The 27,371-nt window shown below is 38.7% G+C and overlaps 1 protein-coding gene across 1 annotated transcript in view; it reads right to left on the bottom strand.

Annotated features, from left to right (window-relative positions):
* Window positions 1-26,640, bottom strand: part of LOC146320003 (GDNF family receptor alpha-2-like) — an 87,365-nt gene extending 60,725 nt beyond the window's left edge. The window contains exons 1-2 of the mRNA XM_084728127.1: window positions 25,982-26,640; window positions 22,949-23,305 (exon numbers count right to left, since the gene is read on the bottom strand). Coding sequence (XP_084584253.1) covers window positions 22,949-23,305; window positions 25,982-26,033 — 409 coding nt within the window. The 5' untranslated portion in view covers window positions 26,034-26,640. The remainder of the gene's footprint in view (window positions 1-22,948; window positions 23,306-25,981) is intronic.
* Window positions 26,641-27,371: the final 731 nt, after the last annotated feature.

Below are 27,371 nucleotides of genomic sequence, written 5' to 3'. Positions count from 1 at the left end.
ATCATGGACGAGGTAATGTATTTAAGTTTTATTCCAATTATTATGTTTTGTGTTTGTTTAGTAAAATTTTATGAAAAAACTTTTTTTTAAAAACACAATTTCAGTTTTGCAATTGTCCCTAACCACTGTTACAATCACCCCCACCAAGGTGGCACTTGTAATACACTGCCTTCCTACATTAGAATTTATATTATAGCCTTGATCTTTAGTGAAGATATATCAATGGCATTACTAATTAGTGCAGTAACATACATGCTTCTTATAAAAATATGATGAGCGTGAGTTATGAAGACAAATGGAAAAGTGTTTTTGCCCAACTACCCTATTTAATCATCATATAAGAGTCAGAAATCAAGAATAAAAGCCATGATAACATCAGCTATGTTTTTATAGTTAGCTAGAAGTGGAATGTAAGTTGCACAAGTTGAATTTGTCTATAAAAAAATAATCAAAGGCACAGCAAGAAATGTACATGTACACTGGCACTCGGTGAAAGGGAATGACTGAAGTCAAAAAATTAAAAGGAAAGGGAATAACTAAAGTGCATTTTCTATCATAACTCATCCAGAGTGAAGAAAAAACAACTGTGGACTTGCGTACATCTGCAGAGTCATTGGTTTGGGTCTAGCCCGACATCTCCCCTCTCCATCAATATTTACAATCATAACAAGATGGAGCTGCTCAGCTGGCCATTCTCTGAGCACATATAGCTATTGACATCTGGGCACAGGTAAGGACTGTATGTGTGCGTTTCAGAAAGAAAAGAAGGGAGACAGACCAGAGACACAAAGGAGAGGAAAGAAAAGACAGACAAAGACGGAGAAAATTGGTGAAGGGGAGAGAAGTAACACAAAGAGAGAAAATTGCCTAAATCCTGCAAGTTTGTTCTGTATATTCCCCTTTCTTGCTTGTCTTTTTTGTTTGCGTACTGAAAGATACCCATGCGCATGAATTTATTTGAAAGTGTATTTCTTTATTTTTTCCAGCTTCCTTTGCATCACTCGCACTTCTTTTCATGTCAGTCTTTTTACATTTTTACATTTCTGTCGAGAGAGAGAGAGACAGACTTGAGAGGCTGCCGGACTTGAGATCTTTCAGTATGTCTAATTACAACAATTACCTTCAGAACCTATAGTGCCTTAGAAGCCCTCTCAAGAGTTCAAGACTAGCACTTACTCAGCAAACAACCACCTTAACCCTCCTTTTCATGTCTTTTTCCAGCAGTAGACATAGTTATTGTGCATTTCAAAAAAGAGGCAGATATTCCACAGTAAAGTGTAATGCTTCTTCCACGACACAAGGAACATGTTGTACAGTACAAAGCAACATGGAGAAAAGGATGCACTATCTTTAGCCAAAGGCAAAACATCTTATGAGGTTGTTTACCATTTTGCTCAGGCAGCTTCTTACGGTTCTTACAGCTCCACTGCACAATCAACCTCAAATCAAATAGTGTGAAGGCACATTAAATATGTAGACCTGTACAGTGTGCGCTGCAGTGACCCTATAAAACAATAATGTACAACCATAATAGCAGCTGTGCTGCTGCCAGAGGAGTGCTGACTAAGATTACAGCATTCATGGAAATAAATGACAATATAGTCTAAAAATTTTAATGACATTTTAAGTTACTCAAAACGTTAAATAAGTTTGTTTACTTTTTGTTTTACACAGGACTAGAAGCTAGTCTCCTGGGTGAAAGTTCTGTGCTTGTTTGAGCCATGCAGCCATCCCACTGCCATGTTTACTATGTCCACTGGGGGGTGACATATCATTCAAAGGTCAGAACCTAATGGTCTGAATGATTTGCTAGATTTGTCACCTGTTCTTTATTGATTAGTATTTTGTCAGTAAAAAAGACCCATGGCTATAGGTAGGCAGTGGACCAAACCACTGTTTCCATGGTCCTACTGATGTCTCCTAAAGTGGTCTCCTGGATCTGAACCTTTCTACACATATAAATTTAATATATTTTATAATCTAATGTATCAAAAATTTTGTCATCAAATTTTTTGCTGTCTTACTGAACTTAAAAACACATTGTTTTACATCTATAATTAGCATTAGTCTTAACAAAATTCAAATAATTCTAGTGGTCACTCGAATAGTTGCAGTGGCTTTTGGTTTGAATGCATATAATGCCTGACATGTAAAAGAATTTGAACAATTTACAGAAAAAAAACTTAAGTTACTCTAATGTGATTACTTTGAGGTGTTTTTTTATTCAAGGTTTAGTGGGTTATTATGACTTACTGTTTTCACTGTTACAATTGTCCCTACCAGGAGGCATTAAATTTAATATTAAATTCCTGTCCTTATTAGTGAAAATATATCAGCTGTTTTACTCTTCATTGCACATACAATAAAGTGTCAATAAATGTAATTCAAGTAGTCTTTGATTTATGAAGGAAAAAAAAAAATTACAATTGCCCCCGGTCTCCCCTATTTAATCATCGAATCAGAAAGAAAAATCTGAAAAGCAAAACATGTTGTTATGAGGTTGTTTACCATTTTGTTCAGGAAGCTTCTGACGGTGTGGACAAGCTTCACTGCACAATCAGCCGCGCATCAAACAGCGTTCAGGCACATTAAATCTCACATCTAGAAACTGTACAGCGTGTGCTGCTGTGGTGATCCTATAAAACAATAGTGTCCAACCACAACAGCAGCTGTACTTAATGAATTTTAAAAGCTTATTTACATGGATGTTACAAGCCGTGCTGAATTGTTAAATTGCAATACACACTATAATCACACACACCCTTAGGATGTCTGAAAACCCCACAGCAGGAGGCCTTGTTGTACATAAAAAAAAAAAAAAAAACTGCTCTTTGACAGTCACCCTGGACCCAATTATGCATTCATAATAGAAAATTCTTCCCAGCTGTTTAGTGATAAGATGTTTTTAGCCACAGGGCAACAACTTATCGCTGTAATTAAGCCTCCGTTTGACTTCATTTGCTCTGACAGTATGGAGCATGACCGGCACGGCTCAGACAGACAATCAGGCCTTTCCCGAGTTACAGCATGAGAGGAATGCAGCTTCTAAGTGGATTCACAGTCCTCTCCTTTGCCATAAGGGATTTTATGAAGCCGTTAGGCACCATCACTCATCCTTTTCATATGCATTATCAATGAAGCTAAACTCCTGAGGTGATGGAAACTGTCCTATGGATTTTTTAGTGACATTCTTGGCAAAGCGTTTATGGCTGGAAGCAAAGTCAATTTTAATAACTGTCATTCACCTTGTTTTGTTTTTTAAAGGTGCCCTGTTCTGACTGTGTTTCTGATTAATATTGATTTGATATTATTCCCTCATTTTGCTGCAGGCGATGTTTTGGAAAAAAAAAAAAAAGACCAAATACTCTACATACAGTATTACATATTACTTCCTATTTATATAATAATATATTACAACACTACTTCTGTTCTCATATTAATCACACACAAAGAAAGCTTAGCACAGCCTCAGCAGCCTGGAGCACAGCCGGAGGTCCTCAGCAGAGCCCCGCTGGTTGTTGCACGAACTCGGCTGGTAACAAAAGGTGACCGAGCCTTTGCTGTCAGAGCTCCCGAAGTTTGCAAATGAGCTGTCAGTGGAGATAAGGCTAGCCAGAACACTCTCCTCTCCAAATCGCTTCTAAAAGCACACTTGTATTCGATAGAAACGTATCAAGAGGAACCAGTGGAATATGGGAATTCACATTTTTATTACGTTAGGGGAAACGCATTAATCTTTCCACTCAACTCCCGCCTGTAATGTGCTCATTTCAACAAAGAGAAGATAAAGTGGAGTGATACCACAAATGCATCTTTCTTCGAGTTGTGCTTAACAGAACACAAGTTGCAGCATAAATTCAGTTAACGGCTCAGCTTTTGAAGTGATATTGACATTTTAAACTCAATTTCAAACCATACAAATAGAATATTGGATTAGCTCAGAATAATATTTCAAGTCACAATTCCAATCCAGCGTGGCGTGGTGGGCAAACACAGCTGAGGAAATGAGTGCTGAAATGTTCAGCCCTCCCTCTGGCTATGCGACTGTAATGTTAATATGAATAGTTACACACTCGCTTACCTAAATCAGGATTTTAATACCTGGTGTCAGGTGCTAAATGTTGAATACGGTGTAAATCCTACAAAACTTAAGTAAAAAAGGCTATCATCTTTATGGCTCGGCAGCATATTGGGGAGAACATTAAAAACAGGCTGCAGCACAGTATATCAGCATCTCCTCACCGCAGTTTATATTTTATGTACTATTACATATTTTGGATGTTTTTACAAATTTATGAGAGCTTATAAAGCTGATATTAAGCAACTTAAATATTTACTGTAAACATGATTGGTGCTGCTGCATTAGTAACTGAGGGATGAGATCACAAATCATTAGACTAAAAGAAGTCTCAAAATACTAACAAGTAACTTTACTTAAATGTCCAGTATGTAAGATTAACAGGAATTTATTAGCAGAATATACCATAAACAGAATATAATATTCATAGGTATGTTTTCATTAGTATAGACTTTAAAGCAGCTTCTTCCCTCAGGCTGTGAGGCTGCATAATTTATCCTCAGCACTCCTCCAGTACCAACGAGGGAACGACATCTAAATCTCAACACACAACCCTGTTGTATATGATGATGCTACATCTGTGGATGAAAGGTGTTATATAAATAAAGCTGAGTTCAGTTAAATAAATAAATCTTGTATCTCTTGTACAATTTCCTGAAAATAAGAATTGTTGTGTTTTCAGCTGACAAAATATTACATTGTTTCCTAGCTATCTAAGATTTTCCAACATATTGCATTGTTTGCTAGCTAACTAAAAATGTTAACAAAACATTACATTGTTTGCTAACTGAAAAAGAAAGTTGAGGAAGCAATACATTGTTCACTGCCTAGTGAAAAAGTGTTTAAAATAATATTACATTGTTTGCTAGCTAATGAAAAAAGTTAACAAAACACATCAACGTTTGATAGCTAGCTAAGAGTTTTCAAAATATTACACAGTTTGCTAGCTAATAAAAAATTGAAAAAAAACATTGCATTGTTTCCTAGCTAGGTAAGATTCTTCAGTCTTCCACAGATGCCACCATGTTGTTTCTACAGCAGCCCAGAACAGACACTGACTCTGGACACAACCTTTCACATTTTTCATGAGTTTTGTGGTCAGGGATACACCCAAATCTGAATATATTATTCAGGAAAGCACAAACAATGTGATGGAAATGGATATTTCTTCTATTCAAAGTTGCTCATCATTATTCTGAAAAAGTCCATTTCATAATTACCTCTGCATCTACCTTAATTAATTACTGATTTAATGCACCAATTGAAGGATTATTTCTATTTACTTGTATATCTTTATTGTAGAGTTTCTATTTCCAGTGGAAAAAAAAAACATCCTAGCAAAAGGGGAGGAGGTAGTCGGCAACAGACAGGTCATAAAATGTTACAAATAAACATTGAGAAAGAGAGAAGAAAATGCAGTATGAAAATGGAGAAGTATATTTAATAATTAATTATATGCCAACATAAATTATTTTGGTGCTTTGTAGGCGTAACAAATGCATTACCAACTAATATTAGGTTAGAAAATAAAGCATCAGGTCTGATTTAACGTTAATTCCAGTATAAATCATGTCCATTTCTGGTCTTCTATCTGAATACAGATACAGAAACAGATAATTTTGTTGGTTGGAGGGGGAGAGTGAGACAAGGTGTTTACAATCTCCAAGGTCACTGCTAGAGGCCATTAAATCCTGCTCACCGGCACTTTAAGTAAAAGTACAACCGTTTATGCATTAAAATATATTTAAAGTACCAAACTCATTATCCATAAAAATGCATTCTATATTGCTGAATTATAATTATTGATGCATTATTTCATCTACATCACTTGAATGTTGCAGCCAGCAAAAGTGTTGTGTGACGCACAACATTAAGCATATTTTACTACTAATGTGTTCAATTTTACAGCTGAATGAGTTTTGATGCCTAAATTAGCTATAGTGCATTGTCCCGTCACATGACCAAATAGCTAAATGACAGTGGACAACATTAACATGCATATTACCCAGCAGTCATCACTGCATATCTCTACATGACAAAAAATTCCAAAGAAAATATTAATTTAACTGAATACTTTTTAAAATAGTTTGTAGTTCATATAGTTCATTATAAATTGTAGAATAATGAAAAACCATGACAGAGATATATTTTTACCTTTCCAGGGCGTATCTAGAAAATTGCACCATTTTTAATTTTGATTTTTAAGTTTCAGTTTAACACAGACATATTTCCAAGGTGGCAATCTCTCACTGGGGCCCAACTGCAAAGGGCCCACTCTCTCTATGGACCCCCTATGCGACTGCACTGTGTATATCTGCACCCCTGATCAATGAAGTCTTATTGATATATCAATAATATCACAATTTATTTGTCGATTATATCTTGCAAGTAGAGATATCACATAATTGTAGTGGAGTAAAATGTAAAAACATGGCGGCCTCTGTGGAAGAAGACCCACGCCATCTGTAGAAATAAGCAGCTCATTCTGAGGCAATGAAAACACAACAACTGTCATTTTCAGGTGACTATGCACTGATGAAAACATAAATATTATATCCCTTTTTTGCCAATAAACTCCTGTAAATCTTACACACTGTTCCTTTGAGTATTGAGTGTACTTAGTTACTTTCCACCGCTGATAAACTGTGTTTGGCTCCTCAATGTGCTTTCAGTTCCACCTTATGGAAAAAAGGAAACTTGGCTGACTTATTTCAACAAGCAGTTATTTCAATTAATGATACAGAGAGAAGGAAAAAGAGTGACAGGGAGAGAGAGAGAGAGAGAGAGAGAGAGTGAGAAAGAGAAGTAATCGTGCTGCGATGACAGCCGCTGGGCCCGGTAGTTGACTTCTGCGATGCACATTCATTCAGCAGCACAGTGAACCTTTCTGTCTGTCAGGAGTGAGTCTTAATGCCCACATCATGACAGTATTCACAGAGCAGAATGGCCCGTCACTCACTCTGCCGTCTGATAGAGGAGCACTGAGAACTCACTCTGCTATAAAAGGCTAATCTAAACCTCCGCTACCTGGCCCTCATTTCAGCCGCCGCGCTGTCACACTCTCCACCGGCCTCATGGAAAATAGGAGTCATCTCGGGCAGTTCACCTTACAGTATAGAAAATCATTAGACAGATTTATGAGGACAAACAGCGCCTGTTTTGTCATCATATTTCACTGATCCTTTTCACATTTTGGGATGAAAGATGAAAGGGGAGACGGAGGCATGAAAAGGACGAGGAGGGGAGAGCTCTGAAAGACCTTATTGATCACATCCAGAAGCTATCGACAGGTCCTTTCCTCTGATGATGAAGTAGCCACCTAGCGAGCGCTGGCTGTGTCTCCACGCAGCGCGGGGAGGGAGAAAGCAGGGAGGACATATTCAGCATGCAGGAGCCTGCCTCCCCTATCCCCTGACATGCGGGGCAGGCTGGAAAAATGTTCTGCTTATGACAGTGGATGGCTAAGGTAATGGCCGGTGACTGCTACCATTGCTCATAGTAATGATGGTTTCACCCAGGAATACTGTGTACCTTTGTAACCCCCCTCCCTCCTCCCAGGTTCCCCCCCCATGACTCCCTCTTTCTTCCTCTTGCTCTTTCATTCTCTGGTTTTCTCCGTCTCTTCCCCCCTCATCATCTATCTGCCGTCCTGTCCTCACCTCCTGTCCTCTCTCACGCTCTCTCCATTTCTCTTCCTCCATGCCTAAGTCTATCAGGATGTGGACAGCAGGGGCCTGCATCTCTCCCTTATGAGACAAACTGATACACATGGACCACAACACGATTCAGGGGCAAGACATTTAAATACAAAACAATTTGGTGCAATTAGATTTGATGTGATTTACATACTTGCTAACCCTCGCGATTTTCTCGGGACCCTCCCATTTTTCATTGCTCTCTCCTGTTTTCCTCCAGGGGTCACAATTCTCCCATATTTCTCTTGATCTATAACAAATTTCTGGCACTGTACAGCATGTATGAGCCCTATGACTCTAAAAGTCTACTGTTTTACAAAATACAACAAAACAGCTAGAAGACAGTTGCTCGTGTCAGCAGTATGGCTGCACCTAGTTCTCCTTAGAGCAATCATGCTCACTATTTGTCCGTAGAAGAGAACCACAGACCCGCTAAAGAGTGCGAGTGTGATCCTTTTAACCAAAACCAAGTGTTTTCTATCCCAACAGCTACCCAGATATTAACCAGTGTCTTCACATTATAAAAAATAATTAGTTTATACAACATGAACAACAAAGAGACAATAAATCGTGAGTTTCACAAATCTAGGGTCCCCTTCTAGAAATGACCACGCTCGTGCCTCATCCTCCTCAGTGAATCCGAGATGAAGAGTAACAAGAGAAAGAAATACTGCAGCAAATTTCAGACGTCCTGGAAAGAAAATTTCCTATTTCAACAAACATTGTGTTTTGTTGTAATCAAATTTGAAATTGGATTAGCGAAGGTTAGATGTCATTGAGGTTTTAGCTAATAGGCATCATTTATACCTGCCAAAAAAAACTGTGCACTTACTATTTGTTATTTTTCATTCTTTAAAAGTCACTAGAATGCAGGAAACAAACGGTGTACAACATTACATTTAATATGTGCAGTATTATGTTCGCTATCCCCTGTGGACAAAAGCGGTAGCGTTTCCACTACAATAACCACAAGATATTATAAGAAAAAAAAAACACTTCCTCCTCCTGCTCCTTTTTAACCGACTCACCGACTGTAACATCACCTGTGAAAATGTAAACACAGCCTCATTTAATCTGCTTACAAAGAGGATCTGGTGGAAGACACCAAGAGTAACCGTATAGAACCAGCTAATCTTCTCACTGATGGTCTCATTAATGTATGTTGGTCATACATAAGCATCAGTAATAAATTAAGACTGTTTGAAAAGCAGTTAAAAACTCCTTGTACTAGCTTTAATACTCTGTTGCCATCTATTGTTTTTTATTCTATGTTACTGTAATTTTGGAGCAATCTCTGGCACAAGAATTTCCTTGGGGATTAATAAAGTTTTATCTGATCTTATCTTATCTGTCCATTTCATGTAACTTCCTGGTGGATTAGGGGCCAACTTGTAATATTAGCATGATGTCTTCACATATTAAGAGGGTGACCTTTCCAGAGCTGACATTTGTGACTATGGAGGAAATAAATCATCCCCCAAAACCGTCGTCATTTCATGTAAAGATCCAGTCTCCTCTCACAATGAGCTGGAATGGACTGGGGTGGAGCACTGGTGGAGCCCCCCCACCCCTGCCCTCACCATCCCCACCCCTCCTCTCTATCTGCAGTGAAAGTTGGCTCAGCTAATTAAACTGCTCTGAAAGGTCCACAAAAGCTCTTCGATTCCTACTTTGAGAGCCAGGCTGTGGTTTCATAGCTGGGGCTATGAAATAATGTATGTTGGAGGTGTGAAACTTATCGTTTAAATTACCAATTCTGCTGCAACTCTACAAGGCTGTATCCACATGAGGCCCAGGGCACAACTGAAAGAGAACCACAGCCACCTATACAATATCCCTGTGTGTAGCAGTCAATGTTTCTTTCTTAGTAATTACTTCTTTTATAGATTCAAACAGCTAGACCTCATTGCCTCACACCAACACAGCCTCATTCAGAGCAGAAACCACCCATTATCCATCAAGGACGACTGCACTGACACATTGAATTCAGCTGCCATTTTCCGTTAGAAAACACAATTAACAGGTCATCATTAGTGCCATGACTGATGGCTCAAAAGGCTGGCACTGTAACACCTTTTAGCCTTTACAGTAGCCCTAAGGCAGGTAACAACAGCGCAGCAATCAAGAGGGAAGTCTGACCTCACATCATATCTGCCGCCGGGCCTTGTTATTCAGATTCTCGGTCGAAAATGATGCCTTTTAAAATTTAAAATGCTGCAGAAACGTAGCTGCCAACACCTGCTGAAATGTGTCAAAATGCTTTCTGCTGTTATCTCGAGCGACGCTTGATGACGGTACTGAGTCACGTTGTCGCACCGAGACACTCTGTAAAGTGTTTTCTCAGCAGCAATTCACTGTTTCATCACACGCATTGTCAACTTTGCAACACCTTTTCAAAAGATTCAGGCCTCTCGCCGGACTTATGTAACTACAGAGACTCATGCAGCCCCTGAGTGTCTGCTGGACCTTGTTTGCTATAATAAATGTAATTTACAGTTCTGTCTCACGGACACAGGACACACTGCAGCCTGAGGGCCCTCCCACCAGGCCGTTTTATGGTGAGTCTGGTTTGACTTGGCTGAGGATTGAATGATTAACTTTTCAGTCTCAGGGTAGACTCCACCGCAGGCCTGGGCGATAAAACAACAGCAATATGTATCACCAATAGACACTTCATCAATAACAATAAGAAAATTGTTCAATAAAATGTTCAATAATTAAATGCATTAAATACAAACCGCCCTGACAGCATATCACTAATATGCCCTGGCTAATAAACAACCTATCATGTCAGCCAATAAATTAACAAGTGTGTTGTTCAGTTGCATCATTGAAATACGCAACAAAAATGACAATAAACACACTGTGGAGCGAGAAAAAGAGTGCAGACAGTGAGGAAAGAGTTAATAAGAAAGGGCGCCATGCCGGCCAGTAACGGAGAAATACGCAAAATATTTATGTCCTGTTTTTGTTCACCCATTTATTAAAAAGTAGTTAAAATTAATGCAGAATATTCGCAAAATGAGTTAGCATCTGTTTATGAGTCGTAAGGAATTTTAGAAGGAGTGGATGTTTAATTGAGCAATATATTAATGGAGTTTTCAGAATAACAGGCTCAGCTTTAAATCAACAGTCAACTGACAGTTATAAACGCCGATTAGTGTAGGCGGTCACTTGTAATTGTCAAAGTATGATGTTTTGCTCGTCTTGCATTCAAAGGTTGTATATTAAATACAGGTTCAACCTTCTGAATAGGCCGCCTATGACTTCAGCTCAGTTTTTGGAATATTTTTGTTATCAGACTGAAGGAGGAGTGAAGTCTCACAAGAAAGGAGTGTTGTGCATGTTGCTCAATATAACACAAAGGTTTACAGCCTGTGCATGATCACTCCCTTGGATCTGAAAGGGAAGACACTACAGACAAAAACATGCACATTTTTCACGCACTGCTAAGTTTTGAATTTTTCAGCTATTTTGCTTCCATAACATGCAGGGGTGGCACAAGCCTTTATGGGGCCCTTAGCAGAATTTGACTCAGTGCTGCCTATACTATTGACTATTGTTTATGCTTGATCTACTGCAAATCTAACACACCCAGGATCAATTGTATTAGTAGTGGCTGTGTTGTTTACATCGAACTTATGCCAGCCTGTCATGTTTTTACCCTTCTGTGGATTTAAAAAGGTTGCAAACTCACAGGACTGGTCTCATGTTAAATTGCACTTTAATATTCAAGCTTTCACTCTGTGCATGAACGTGATAATATTGTGTTTTTCTATGATTACCACTGACAATAATAGATCACAAAAAACATTTCAAGCTCTCTGGGAGACCCCTGTTGGACCTGGGGCCCTAAGGAGGCGCTTAGTTTGCTTATACGAGCTCAAGCCGGCTCTGATTATATGTTTTCTTTCAGACTAGTGGGAAGAAAACGTCCAAAATACACAATTAGGTGTGTATTTGTGTTCTGGGAATGTATGCTAATTAGTGCATAATTGATTACATAATGTGTTATTTGCATATTTTAACATAAAATTCTGGAAAATTTGTAATTGTGAAAAATAATTGTCTTAATATAAGTAATCAACAAGGTAAGTTTCATGGTCTATTGTTTAAATTTTGCCCTGTTCACATGCAGTGTCTTAGTTTTTGTCTAAAAATGCATGGCACCTTACAGTACATCATTTTTTCAAAATGGATTTTCTTATACTTGAAGTCCACTTCAGTAGCTCTTAGATACACCAAACCTCCCTTTTTTCCACATTCTGGGTTTTTTTTTTACAGAGAGCTTTGATCATATACCATTCATCTCCTGATTCACATAACATTTTATTCCTAAAAACATGGAGAAAATTGACGTTCTTTAAAGGATGTTAACAGTATTTTCTCCTGTATGGAGTGAAATCAGATATCCTAATTTTTCTCTTAAACCTTGACACCACTGTCAGCAAAATGAACAAGAAATTATCCAGGGTTTGGATTTTGGTCTGGAAATTAGCAAATTACCTTAGCTGCATATTTAAACATGTATCAGCAAATGTAAAAAAAAAAAAAAATCACCCTAATGAAAGCAATCAATTGTATGCTTCATGGTGATATCTATTAGATATATACATTTTTTTGACTAAAAGTGTCTGGTATTTTACAATACACATCTTTAAAAAATGAGTTTTTCTCATACTCTGGGCGAGTCCAGTAATTTCCACCTACACGATTACATTCACCAGCCTTTCCTGTTTTATTCCTATCTACACTCTGAAGTTTTTTACAGAGGGGGTTGGTTCTTACATCGTTCCTAGCCTGATTTGTATAACATTTTATTCCTCAAAACATGGTAAAATTGCTTTTTTTATGGCTGTTGACAGTATTTTCAGGTTTATGGAGTGATAAAAAGAGATATCCAAAATTCCCTCTGCAAAAACCCTTGACTCAAATATATTCTGAACCAGACTTTATCCAATGTTCAGATTTCTGCTCTGTCAGTTTATGCCAAATGGGACCTTTTTAATTAGATAATGCCTTTTTTTTGCATATTCAAACATAAAATTTCAGAAAACTTGACACAGAAAAAATAATTCTCTTAATGTTAGTGATCAACAGAGGGAGTTTCATTTTGATAATCTGTTCATTAAAGACTTTATATTCTAGTCACCTCATTTTGATAACGGAGAACTGTCTGCAGAAACCAGACATTACACCCACTGACATCACACCACCTGAATGGGGTTGTTGCTGATGCTTGGCTGATGTTGTTAGCAATGATTAACACACATCTCACATACAAGGTGACATCACATTTTCCCTTCTGCCCTTCATCATTTTGAACCATTGTTTTATGTCCTTGCACAGCAGTCAGACCATGCTATGAATTACCTCAACTACAAATAAAAACTGAGACACAAAACTTTAACATTTGTTTTTTTCTGATTTTTTTTTTTTTCATTGAACTGGAAAATCAAACTAATAACCATTACTTGGGCCTACTACTGATGTAGAAGACTATGATAAGGAAATAAAGGAGTACCAGTGAAAGCTCACTTTTAGAAAAACATTTCTACCGATTCTTTAATCCATATGGATCATTACTATTATTATGTTTTATTATATATTTCAGACCTAACTCCACTGTTTCATCAGAAAGAGCAAAACAAAATTAATCAAATTAAAAAAGAAAAAAAAAAAACACTCCTGAGATTTGTGAGTTATGATTTCTTAAGCTGGGTATACACTGCATGATTTTGGGCTGTCTCAGATGAAAGATGACTAAACATGGTGATTTCTTTGGTCGTGGCTCTAAAACGAGGTTCAAAGACAGCTGTTATTACAAGTGTTGCGATCAAAGATAACCTGGGACAAAAATCTGACACGGTCAGAAATTTAGGATAACCATCTGACAATGTGACGGCTGCTATAACCTACGTCTCTTATAGCTAACCTTATAGATATGCAGCATGAAATGACACAAAGATCAATGTGACACTGGTGAGAGAGATAATCTTTCCTTGCACTAAAAACAAACTGCTCTTCTTTTTTTTCCAGACACATATATGTAACTACTGCAAGGACATGATTCCTGCTTAGCGTCATTTTGTTGTATTTCTACTAGAGACGCAGATTGATGTGACATAACACACGCTGATGACGTTTTATTGACTTATCATTGTTATCATTGTACGGTCTACATTCCTCAAACTTTATGTCATACCGAAGTTTATTAAAGTATAGTATATCCATGTCGCCTTGCACTTAAATGATAAGATTGCGAGAATCTCAGAGTCTGTAGGAGACGGTGGAGTATTTAGCTTTTACTGTTACTAATGCAGCCATTCTGTAGTTGAAGAACATAAAGCCTCAGTGGAATCAGAAAGAGACAAAGCAGTAAAGCGAGGACTTTGAAGACGCAGATCTTTCCAAGGTTGCTTTGACTCTTTGAATGACTGGTGTTCTTTATCACTTAAAGTACAGCCTGTGAAGCGATTCACATGGTGAGTACTTCTCTGTCTTAGTCTGCACAGGAGTTGACAAAATCCTTTTGATTTGTAAAATAAAGATCTTTCACTGTAGATAAAATATGCAGTAATATGCATATTTCAAATAAGTTCTTATGTGAGTTCAAACCTTCAAGACTTGTACTGATCTTGATCCTCAAGATTCATTCACGCTTGAATAATGTGTGGTCTGCTTAACGTAAGTCTTCATTCCAACTGAGTTAAAGAAGACCTGACATAAACACCCTTGCCAACCCTCCCTAATTTCCCCGTAGACTCCCATTTTTCATTGCCCTCTCTCCTATTTCTCCAGATTTATGACAAAAAGCCACACCTTTTTAAACCTTTACAGGTAAGCGCCACATTATTCCAAAAGAAGTCTAACTAATATACCCTTAAAAACATTCATTTTCTGTGTTATTATCACCCCATTCTGTTTTCCAGCTAATAATTGACATTTCTAAGTCATCTGCAAGCATCTGTTTGCAAAAAAAATGGGTATGTTGCTGATTATTTTGTTATTTTCAATTTTTAAAAGTCTCAAGAAGTGAGTCTTTGAAACTCAAATTTCTTAGGTTGAGGACTCTCAAGAATCCTCAGTTTTATTACCTTGACACCTATTATAAGGTCTCAAAGGTGGTAGGTGTGAACATAAATGCATATTTTTTATTTAATATGATCATTTTTCTATACTGCATATTTTGTAAAAATGAAATACAGTTCTTTGATGCCTGTGGTCAAAAGAGATTATTTCTCACTTGAGTAAAAAACTACAAAATCTTCAACATTAAGTCTGTTATATGATGTCCTTTATGTCTCCAAAGTTGTCTAAAGTTGTAAAAACTTTTGATATTTTTTCAGTGTTTTGTGTGTTTGTCTACTTTGGGCTCCATGATTAGTCAAGTAGCAATGCACCCAGATTCTAAAATGCATTGTTCCAGAGAGCACAAATAACGTGATGAATATCTGAAGGTGCTCATCATTATCGGAAAAGTCAGCCCCATGATTGCCTCTTCATCTATAAAAACCTTGCCTCTGATTTAATGCTCCAAGATTATTTCCTTCAACTGAAGGATATTTCATATATCTGTGTTTCTTTATATAGCTGTGTATCTTTTCTGCAGAGTTTCAATTTCCACTGCAAAACAGAATCTTTCGATTCGTAAAATATAGAGTAAAACATTTTCTGATTTTTCAATATCCTCCAGTTAAAGAGGAAGTGGTGGGAGACTTCAGACAGTTCATTCAACTTAGTTTAGCTAAAAATAACAAGAGTGAGCGAGATAGATGAAAAGTACATGAGTATGTATGAGGCTGTGGAAATATTTTTGTTTGTAGGCACATCAATTTTATTGCCAATGAGTATGAGGTTAGAAAAATAAAACATTTGCCCAATTTTATGCAATTTCTAGTACAAACCATTCCCGCTTCTGGTCCTCTATCCAAAAACAGGGACAGATATTTTGTTGGTTGAACAGATACAGATACAGATACAAATAATGACACCTCTGTGCACCTCTAGTCGGTTCTCCTACTTGCTTAGAGGGGGAGAGTGGGGAGAGTTGTTTGCGATCTGCAAGCTCGCTGCTAGATGCCATGAATTCCTACCCACTGATCCTTTACAGAAGTACACATGACCCTACATGAATGCATATGTTTTAATCCATATAATCATTTCTCTGTTGTGCACATTCTGGAAAACAATTATGTAGAAATATAGATCATATGGTTCTTTGATGCACATGTTCAAACGAGATATTTTTCTTTCTTACTTGGAAATGAAACCAGACAATTGTCAGCATTAAGGAAACATGGGTCTTTGATATGAGGCCTAATTGTAGATACGGTGCTGCTGAGGCCTTTATCTTTCTAAGGTTAATAAAATTCTCTCTCCTTCTCTCTTGTTTGTCCACTTAGGCCTTAATGGTTATTCATGTTCATAGGTGCATGTTTTATTAATCTGTTTATCACATGCATTTGTTTCTATATTTGAAATAAAGAATATTAGTACATGCACTAAGTAAGGTAGTGTGATAACCTTGCCCGAGGCACTGGAGTATTTCTGTGCTGTTTGTGCAGGACTGGGGTCTGGAAGAAGGGCACCGTTTCACACCCAGTCCATCCAAGTTTTCTCTTCACAGACCCAATGGTTTAGCCCTCCAGCTCGCGGACCGACTCGCTGCCCCTGGTCAACACGGGTCATAAGAAACATACCAAGACTGGAGCAAGATTTCTATATGGCTTTCTACACTTTGTGATGGCTGTAGGCAGCAGAACAGTGGCCATATGTGCAGAGTGGCTAAACATGTTTGTCTTTATGCTATCCGGCATTACTTTTCATATAGAGTTCATCACATTATTACAAATTACACAGGTCTTTAACAATCTCTGCTCTATTCTGTCATCTGTGTCCTTTCACCTCGTCTAGCTCTACTCCTCTGCTAATCCCTAGCTTCACTTCACAATCACTTTTCTTATCTTTCTGCCTCATATACACTTTAAAAATAAACTAGCTGTTTTAACCTAAAGGGCAGGGCATTGTTTGAAAAGTTCTGCTACCAGTACCAGTAACCTTAACGTGAAACTGATGCCAGCAGAGTCCTTCATTTGATACCAATCGTGTGAATAGAAGCATTCCTGAAATAATCCTGCCACATTTTATGCATTTATTTTTTATCAGACATCACAGGTGTGTAGTAAAACCATACTTTCAAACATTTTAGTGGCATCTTGGCAAGCTGGTCTGCCAACTCGGTAGTGGGCCAAGCATACATCCCATTAAATCAAAGCACGCTTACAGTGATTGGCTGCGAGTAAAACCAAAGAAATAGTCTTTTTTTTTTTTACCTAAATCTGGGAACAAAAAAGATCAAATACAGGTATCGCTTGACTGGAGAAGTTTTAATACCACTTGACAATGGGTTAACTGAATTTGAAAGGACAAGTTGAGATAATTTTGTAATGATTAAAAGTGAATAAACTTTTGTAGTCAAATAGACTTGATATCAACTCATTTTTACTGAAGAAAACTCAATAAGCTTAAGATATTAAGTTGGAGTTCAATCAGGAAGACCGTCCTTTGCATGCTTTATTGCTTTATTCATTTCACTGTTCACTTTTCTCAAACATGCTCACTCATAATGTCCTTGCTGTCATTGTCTGGGGCTGTCTATTGTGTCACAATCTGTCCAATAGCAGAGCGACACACCTTCATTCTTTCTCTCCGTCTGTAGTTCCTTCGTGCTGCTGTTAGGCGCAGCCCTCCACCTCCCCATCACGACCCAGTCTTCAAAAATTCATCAGCCTCATCAGCTTCCCAGTCTCACCAGAGCCCTCCACCACCAGCACCAGCAGTGTCTGGACTCCATGTGGGGATTCATCTCTGCTCAGGGCAGATACCCCTTGACTACAAATCTCTGAGTCCAAGTGCCAAACACTTTCTGTCAAGACTTTATTATCGCACATCATCTGTTAGAATAGGCTTCTTTAATTCATTCACTTCTCTTGAAATTTTCTCAATTTGAAAAGTTAGTTTTTCATTTGAGACAAAGGACCGTTATGGTTTGCAGCGTTTTCATTATTGCGCACAAAACCACAAAATATAACTTCAAACACAAAACGAAACACAGGCTTGTTTCATCTGATTTCACAGAGAATCCAAACAAAATCCGGCAGGTATTAAGAACAACTATATAAAAATAAGTGGTGTTCTTGTGGATGGTCTCTTAACTTATGTAAGTCAGACAGAGGCATCAGTATTAAACTGAGACTGTTTCATAATCAGTTAAAAACTCCTTGTGGTAGCTTTAATGTGAATTCGAGACACACAGCCAGCTTTGATATGTTTTCTTCAAACTATAAAAAAGGATGTTCTCGGGAGAGTTTTAACAAACAATGCATGCTGGGAAGTCTGCTAATATGATTATGTTTCTTCAGAAAGAAGAAAGCAGGGTGAATTGAACTCTGTACTGTATACTCATTCAACTCATTTTTTCAAGTCAAAAGACATCTGAATGTCCTTAAAATAGAGAGTTCAATTAACTTTAATACAGAAAACTTGTATATTTATGTTATCTTTTAAGTGTACTCTTGCATTCTTGATCTCTCCACATTAAAATGAGTAAAATGAAACTTTCAAAGCTGCACTGCATGTTATCTAACTCAGCCACTCCATCAAAACCTTCCTGTTTTGTCCACAGATGATTTGGGTGGTGGAAGAGGTGGTTTAGCACCATTTCGCGGGGGTCTGCTGGGATTCAGCCCTTCGTGTTTGTTTCCAGAGATGGATGTAGTACATAGATTGTTTCCAGTTAACAAAAGCCTGCTTGACTGCACAATGGATCGTGATTAGATTAAAGCTGCACTGTAAGAGCTTTTCGTTTGTGTTAAAGCAGGTTTTATCTCCGAGGGCGACAGGGCCAAAACGGGACACTGCTGAGAGGCATTTATTCAGGGAAGAAACACAAGCTCTGTGAAGGGCAATACTGCAGGCGCAGGAGGTCTCTATCCTTGACAGCCAGACAACTTGCATGATGCACTCAAACACAAACACTTTGACTGCAGCAGCTATTTGATGGGGAAAGTAGAAAGAGAGTGACAAAGAGGCATGGAGGGGAGAACAGAAAGATCATTACAAAGGAGAATGAGTTAGAAAAGGAGAGAAAGACAGGGAGGGAGACAGAAGGCCTGGGGAGCATCCATGTCATTACATTTCCCTTGAACTCATGTCAGGGACCCAGTCAGCCCGGCGAATCACTTCACGGATCACGACACAAAAGCCCAGAATACTCAGAGCTCAGCGACTTTGCAACGTTTCCACCATTACCCCACGTGTCAAAACAGCGGAGTGCATTATGTCCTCCATGTTTACGTGGCGTGACTCTTGACATCAGCCGCAGAGGCTTTGACCACGTGTACAAGCATGAAGAAATGTCACTCTTGGGTTAAGGTCCCCCTTTAGCCCGATCGCCAGGGCATGACATCTCTCGCAGCTCTGGCTCGGTTAGATTTGTCTTAAAGGGACAGTTCACCCTAAAATCAAAAATACATATTTCCCCTCTTACTTGTGATGCTATTTATTCATCTAGATTGTTTTGGTGTGAGTTGCAGAGTTTTGGAGATATCAGCTGTAGAGATGCCTTCTCTCAAAAATCATGGGACTAAATGGCACTCAGCTTGTGGTGAAAAAAAACAAAACAATACAAAAAAAAACTCAACAGTAGGGTTGTCCCTAACTAAAAAAAGGTCATTAGAATCAGATTTTGCTGTACAATATGAATATGTGTTTGAACACATTTCTTCGTCAGAGTGCGTTCTTCTATAGTTTAGTTATAAAATCAGTGGAGTTTCTCTCTCCAGGCTGGAGCAGACGGTGTCGCAGCTGCCGTGTAAGGATTAAAGATTTATTCCAACCAAACCAGAGTCGGTGATTGTTTGAACAGTAGAAAGGAGAACCAAGACATTTTTGATGAGTTTTAATTTGTTTTTGACTGAAACTGATGACGACGATGTTAAAATTACAGTTTTTAACAGCGTTTCGCCTACGCTCTGTTTCCACCACAGTTAGTTTTGTGGTTTGTGGCGACTCAGTTTACAGCCTGTCTGTAACTATACACTTATGATGTTTTCTTTTTTTAATTATGTGATTTTTATATTTTATATTTGATGAGCAATCAGTAAGTTTTGTGTTTATCTTTTCTTTAACGTTATGTGATACTTGACACAATGTTGACATAGGAAATGTAATCTTCTTGCTTGATACTTGTGTGTCACTGAAAATGTAATAAACAAATTTGAGGGGAAAAAAAGCCCACAGCCTGTAATGCTTTTGCAGGATTTTTTATGCAAATGTGTCAGCTAATATATATTTAGGATTCCCTTTATTATAATTCCTCATTTCACTATTGTCCCTGTGCATTTTTAAGCTTCTATCTGTTTTATTGTGGTAATGATATGTAATGCACACTGAAAGAAAAAGAAAAATGAGGGGTCTCCGACTGATGATTCAAATCTTCTACTTTTAGGTGGAAGCCCTACTCAACAGTGATATCTGTGTCCAGAAGCCATAACCTTATTCAAGATAATCCACAGACTTTGTTGTGGGCAGTTTCATGTAGGAACTACTTTCTTTCTAGTAGAATGAAAGTAGTTCCGGTGGATTATACTGCAGGAAGAAAGTAGTTCTGACATGAAACTGCTCGCAACAAGGTTTGCGGATTATCTTGAGTAACGTGGACATGATGTATGGAAAGAGACATTGCTGTTGAGTTTTTCAAATGTCTTCTGTTTTTTGGTGATTTGATCACAAGCTCAGTGCCATCCAGTTCTATTGTATGCACTTCTATTTTTCATTCCACATTTTTTGCAGCTCAGCACCTTTCACTGTACATTGTCTATTCATTACAACTGTCCATACTGCAAATGTACGTACTGTATATGGCTGAGTCACTGTGATTGCTTCAGACTCTACAGTTTTTTAACTTGCACCTCATTTCTTCTTCGTATTTCTGTCTGAACTGTTCTGTCTTACCTTGCTTTCATATTTTATTATGTTCAAAAAGTTATGAGAGAATCAGATATTTTTGTCCTGTATATATCTCCATTACCATTCATTTATTTTCTTTGATTGATTTTCTGCTTCTTTGCCCTGCATTTATCTTAACATATACATATAGTTCTTTTTTCCTCTTCTGTGCTTGATATTTGCGTAGTTACCAAAGTTCTCATTTCACTGCAGTTGTACTCATACAAATATACATGTGACAAATAAATATCTTGAATCTTGAATCTATTGGAGAGAAGGCAGACATCTCTACGGTCGATATCCACAGAGCTTGGCAACTCACCAAAACTATCTGGATGAAATAGCACAGCAGGTAACAAGTTAAGTTTAATTTATTTTCTTTTTAAAGGAAAGTTAAGTAAAATAACTTAGCTGTGTCAAGCTGTGGATTGCTGCCACCAGCTTACTCAGAAAAAACAAATATATACAGTATAATGCCATAAAATAAGTTTGAAGGCCGGAAAATAAGTGTAAAATTTGTTAAAGGTACTATTTAATTAAGTAAGGACAGCATTGAAATGAAACACTGAATGTGTTGAATGAAACACTCTTTGCTTTTGACCCTCAAGGTTGGATCAAGAGTGATGTCAGCTCTCCAAATGTGGTCTCTAAATGTAATGTGATGTAAAAACCAAAAGGTTTCAATGTTACAACAAGAGTGCTATTTTATGTCCGGTGTAAGTGGACACATAAGGGCAACGGAGCTATACGATTGCAACCTAATTACATGGTAATATGGAACACTTTAGGTGAAAACCAATAAGTCTACCATAACAGGTCTACGTAATGTAATCCCATTATAGGTCCATTACCTTCAAGTGGGTGAGGAAAGTAGGAAAGCATATATTTTTCATCAGGGGCTTCTGGGTATCACTATAAGAGGGCATCAGGGAATAGGGCATCAACATGGGTGTGGTGCACATCCTTCTTGTCTTTGCCCAGAAAGTACACTGGTGCTTGAGATCGGAAGGATCATTTAAAATAAATGTTATAATGCAGATGAATGCGCTCAGCAGGGATGCACCTGACTCTGAATACTGACCGATATATCAGTCTGCCGATATCATATCATACCATTTCACATCATAGATATATTGTATGGAGGTATATATCATTCTCCTATAAGGGAAAAAAACACTCTGGCTTGTTTGTATTTGTTAAAACCAGTCACAATCATCTCTGGCGGCGTTAAGCCCAGGACACAGTGATGGTTTCCACTGCAAAATAATATCAGGACGAACTTGTTTTGTTGGAACATTTGCATGTTGGGAGGCAAACCTTGGCATTAAAATGTCTAAATCCTTGCAAAAGAGAAGGTAACAGCTGTTAGCTTGTTTACCTTCATAGTACCGTTAGCTACCCAGGTGCTAATTTGCCATTTTCAGTGTGTAGGTTGCATCCAAAAAGTGGATGCCACAATGCCACCTGAAACAAGCATCAAATGGCAAGCTCATACCCACAGAGGACATCAAGTGAGTTAGAATAATAAGGACAGTTCATAAAACTTAGTTTAGTAAGAAATAATAAAAGGGAGAGATGAAAAGTAAAGTATGAAGATGTGGGAATACATTTCATAATTAATTACATGCTAATATTAAATCATTGTCATCAACATGACTTCCAGTATAAACCTCAGACACTTTTGGTCTTCTCTCCAAAAACAGATGCAGATCATTTTGTTGGTTGAACAGCTACAGATACAAATGATGATATCTCTGTGCACCTCTAGCGCAAAGTCACACACATTAATATCAATAGAGTTGTGCTGCACATCCACAGACAGACTATTTACTCCAGCAGTGAACATGCATCTTCTTATGTGTGTAACGATATACATGACCATGACCGTGATTTATTCAAACAGCATAACCACTGAACATGTAAACTGAATTCACAGCCACAGAGGGAAAACAGAAGGAAACAAATGACACTGAACACCCAGACTGTTCATAATAATCTGACTGGGAAAAACTAATTTCACATGAATGCATTTGTAGTTTTAGAGAGAAACGCCACGACTTAAAGAGGTGTTATAATATTACAGGCTCTGAAATTGCCACGCAGTTAAACACGATGTGATGTGAATTTTGTGAGACATAGAATCGTAAAACCATCTGCCTCCTACCGTCAGTGAGTCCCATGTGGATGGTCCAGTAGTTCTGCAGACACTGCAGCTCCTTCTTCATGCCCCTCTTGCAGCGGCAGTCGTACAGAGGACTAACCAGCAGCACTTCCAAGGCAGCCTGGCACTCCCTGTTGTTGTCTAGCATGGCTTCCTTCTCCTTGCCCACAAGGCACTGGCGCATCACCCGGTACCGAGAGCTGCAGGAAGGGTTCTGGTTGCACATGTCACTCGCCTGGATGCAGTCCACCCATTCCGGCTGCGCTCCGGGCCCTGATGCGCTGTTTGGAGATCCTGGAGAGCCGTTGGCCAAGGACAAGGACAAAGCTGAGGGACCGTCCCAGGAACTCGCTGCCTCATCTAAATAGAGACAGAAGTGGAGGTGATAAGAGAAACTGTAAATGAACTCATGTGTGAAAGATGTTGTGTTTGCTTGTTAGTGCAGTGGTTCTCAACCTGGGGGTTGGCACCTCAAAGGGGGGTCAGGAGATGATTTCTGGGTGTCAGAAGATGGTTGTGGAGAAAAAAATTAAATAAATGCAGCTCTCAGCTCTGTCAGCCCCTTAAAGACATTCAAAATAAAGTTCAAGAAATCAAAAATAAGCAAAATACAGCTCGCCTCAAGAAATGTAACAGCCACCTCTAAAGACCAAATCTTCCGTATAATCTAATAAATGTTACACAGCTGCATTCGCTCTACACCATTTTTCAAGAATAAAACAAAGTTGGAAAAGAGATGAGCCCTGGTAACTGAACGTCTCCTTCTTAAAAAAAAAATATTAGAGTTGTTACTGACCAGTCTGGTGTGTGTACAGGTTTGTATGGCTGCTTGGTGTTGTTTTCATGCAATTTAATGAAACACAGCGAGCAGCTCTGGTGCAAAAAATTATGAGACTTAACCACTATAGATGGATGACAATTTTTGGGGGGATCAAATTTCACTCTTTCATACATTGGAGGGGACATGCCTCCAGTCCCCAATGGAAATAGTGCCATTGGGAACCGGGGACAACTCACACTAGAATGCCTGTGTGTTTTAGTACCAGGATGCAGACACACAACAGTGGGTCTTACTCGTTCTTTCTCTTCATGACTGATAAAAGGACCAGGAATCACTGGATAAAACACTTAAGAAAACGTTACACAGGGCAGAGTTATAACGGACCAGTCTGGTGTGTGTGCAAGTGTGTACGGTTATACTGAAGCAGCTTGGTGTTGTTTTCAGGTAATGTAATTAAAATAAACCCAGTGCATAGCAGCTGTGCACAACAACACAGCACTCCAGTGCAGCACCACTCAGAAGCCAACTGTGTGTGATTAAAGAAAAAATGATGAGCATTGAACCTGTATAAACGAACGGTGATTACCTGCATGGCCACCTCACTAAAGGGCCATTCACACCAAAAACCTTACCTATAAATATAAACTCCACACTAAATGTCCACACCACTCCTATAAAGCTGCGGTCCAGATTTCCCCATCCACTTCAGTTAGAACGATTTTAAAAACCACAAAAATTACAACTACCAACACTGAAAACAAAAAGTAAATTTTGCATTTGTGACATAATATAGTAAACTTAACTAACCCCTCAGCCCAGCACTAGGCATGATGGGAAAAGACTGGAGGATGTTTTTTTTTAACATTATATAACCTGTACCAGTGATATAATTTGCCTTTGAATATATCTTATTCTGTGTTTGTGAGAGTCAAAGCAAAGGTCTTCATGTTTGAGTTTCTCAGGCAGACAGGTGGGGGTGAGGGTTGGCGGTTGCAGACACCAACCTGATTATCTTGGGGGTGCTGTGACTCGAAAAGGTCGAGAACCGCTGTGTTAGTGTGTGTGCAAGTGCAAGCACATATCATAAACCTGCTTTCAATCTTGTTTTATTGATGCAACAGGTTGGATGTGGGGACCTATAAACAGGTTTGATGGCCTTGACGAGCCCCTACATGCCAAGCATCTTTTAACACCACAGTTATATTCCTCATGGTCCACATGAATGTTATTCACCTCTATGTGGGGTCTTGTTATGTCTCATTACTTTACACCCAGTGATTTACTTGCAATTAGTCATGTTAGTGCATCGAAAACCTCCAAATCAACTGCAGCTTTCAGCTTCCTATTAAATCCAATCAAGGGAAGTCTTGATCATTGACGAATATCTAATTATCTCACATCAAACGAGCACTTAAAAGATTTGAACTACACTTAATTCACATCTGGGTGAGCAGAAAATGAGCTTAAAATGGGTAAACAGTGATCCACAGAGCAGAGACTCAGGTGTTGCAGAGAGTCAAGACTCAAAACGCACCTTTTCACACAAACCAACGTACGAGACGGTTCTGGTGAAATGACAAGAGAGACCCCTTGTGGTGACGTTGAGTACTGAACTCAGAGGAGAGAGGAGGGGATACTGCATCAGAATCAGAGAGGTGAGAGGAACATGAAGTTAACTGTAAAAATATTTCATTTTAAACTGAAGCACCAGCATTTACAGGTACTTATAATGATGGCAATAATTGTGTTAATGGTAATAAAGGTGATGATGATGATGATGATGATGATGATGATGATAATGATGATGATGAATTTTCTCATACTCAACCAATTCAAACAGAAGTGTGTAACTGAAAAGACCTTCAAAAATGTTGCACTTGCTGACTAAAAGCTGGACAACGATGAGCTTTGTGTTTCCACTGTGCAAGCTGCGGCTGTTTAATGGATCCAATATAAGTGATTCACTCGCAATGATCAAGTTGGGTCTGCAGACATGGGTGGCAATTAAACATAATCTAATGAAGCCAAAGATGAACGCCAATCAGCATTTTACTACACATGGTTAAAAAAAAAAAAAAAAAAAAAAAGCTGGATAACCTTGTGCGCTCAAACAAGTCCTGTAATGAGAAAAGTGGGAACATACCTGCAAAAGCTCCCTGGCAACAATTACTGATATCAGAATGTACACACATAACCCCCCAAAAATTAAGAATTTGCACAATTGCACATGTAAATTTCCATATTTCACCTCTCACCTAAGAGCAGAAGAAAGCTGTAAACGCACATCCACACAGTGACAGACTTCATGTTGGACTCAGCAGCAACAGAGATGAGTTAGGCTCCAAAAAAGACTGATGTTTCTGATATTTCCACCTTGTGAAAGGTTAATTCCCCTCCTCGGATCCTTGACCCAGGCGTAGGCTAACTGTAAAAAATCAATATCCTCATTAAAGACGCGGAAAAAAAAATCCTCGAGTCCCAATTATAATCCACGATTTTTTCTTTTCTTTTCAGGGAATATTAGACTAACCACGACGCAGGGAAAAATCCTCTGATATTGTGGGAAAAAACAAAAAATCAAATGCCAATCAATCAATCAGTCAATCCATGAAAGCAGTTTCTCAGGGTCCGTCTGCGCTGCGTTCATGCCGACAAACTACTGAGACTTGATCTCTCCGCATTATAAGGGCTCAGACTGCCCGCTCCAATTGCCCCTTGGAGACAATTTGTCCCTAAAACATCCCTTAAACTGGCGTAAAACGATCTGTCAGCTATGCCAATATCTCTAACGAGGTAGAAGAACTCATCTGAAAGTGCTACAAAACGCTGACTGGATTTTTTTCTCCTTCCCACCACTGCTGGCTCCCTCAAAAAAAAAAGCTGTGCGCTCCTCTGGAGGGAGTGAACGCTTCTTTCGCACTGACTGCATGTGTGTCGAGGCATCACAGCACTTTATAAAGAGGAGAGTTTCTGGGGGCCAGCAGAGGGCGCTGCTGCAGGCGGTGGTGGAGGCTGCTCTCTCATTGGAAAACCAATGGGACTCGGTCACATCGAGGCCCGATAATAAATATGACCCTATAGAAAAATGACCAGGATTTTTCCTGTAATTCTCCTGCAGGGAGCAGGAGGAAGATGCACCTGTGGCTCTCAGCAGTGAAATTATTGTGACCTCGCTTGGCCTGTGTGCTATTTCTTTGATCTCTGGAGGTGTTGCTGTTAGATTTTCTGTGAGGGCTTATACATTTTATGAAGCCATTTCTGTGATTCATGTATAATGTTCCACTTACATGATTGCAGTCTCCTTCAAGAGGGAGTCTTTAAAGGTGCAGTATGCGTAAACATTTAGCCTCACGAGATGTCAGCTACTGTAAAAAACTATTTGCTATGTAAAATATAGTGAAGTAGCCTATTATTATCCTGTGAAGAGAATGATTTTACACTCCCTGTAAAGATGCTGTTATCCAAGTTTGTCTGTGCATGTTATTTATGTTTGTTTGCACAGTAAACTGCAGGGGAAACTGGGGACGTTGCAACAGGGGATGGTTGCAACAAGTCTTATTCCTCCAATCAGAGACATGCAAGAGCCATGTTACTCATACTGCACATGCTCAGTTAGATCCTCTACCCAAAAAAAAGATGGAAGAC

This window comes from Lutjanus erythropterus, chromosome 10 (genome assembly GCF_056507025.1).
Source record: "Lutjanus erythropterus isolate fLutEry1 chromosome 10, fLutEry1.hap2, whole genome shotgun sequence".
In the NCBI taxonomy this organism is placed as follows: Eukaryota; Metazoa; Chordata; class Actinopteri; order Lutjaniformes; family Lutjanidae; genus Lutjanus; species Lutjanus erythropterus.
The sequence above is the reverse complement of the archived record's forward strand: the minus strand, read 5'-3'. Positions and strand labels throughout refer to the sequence as shown.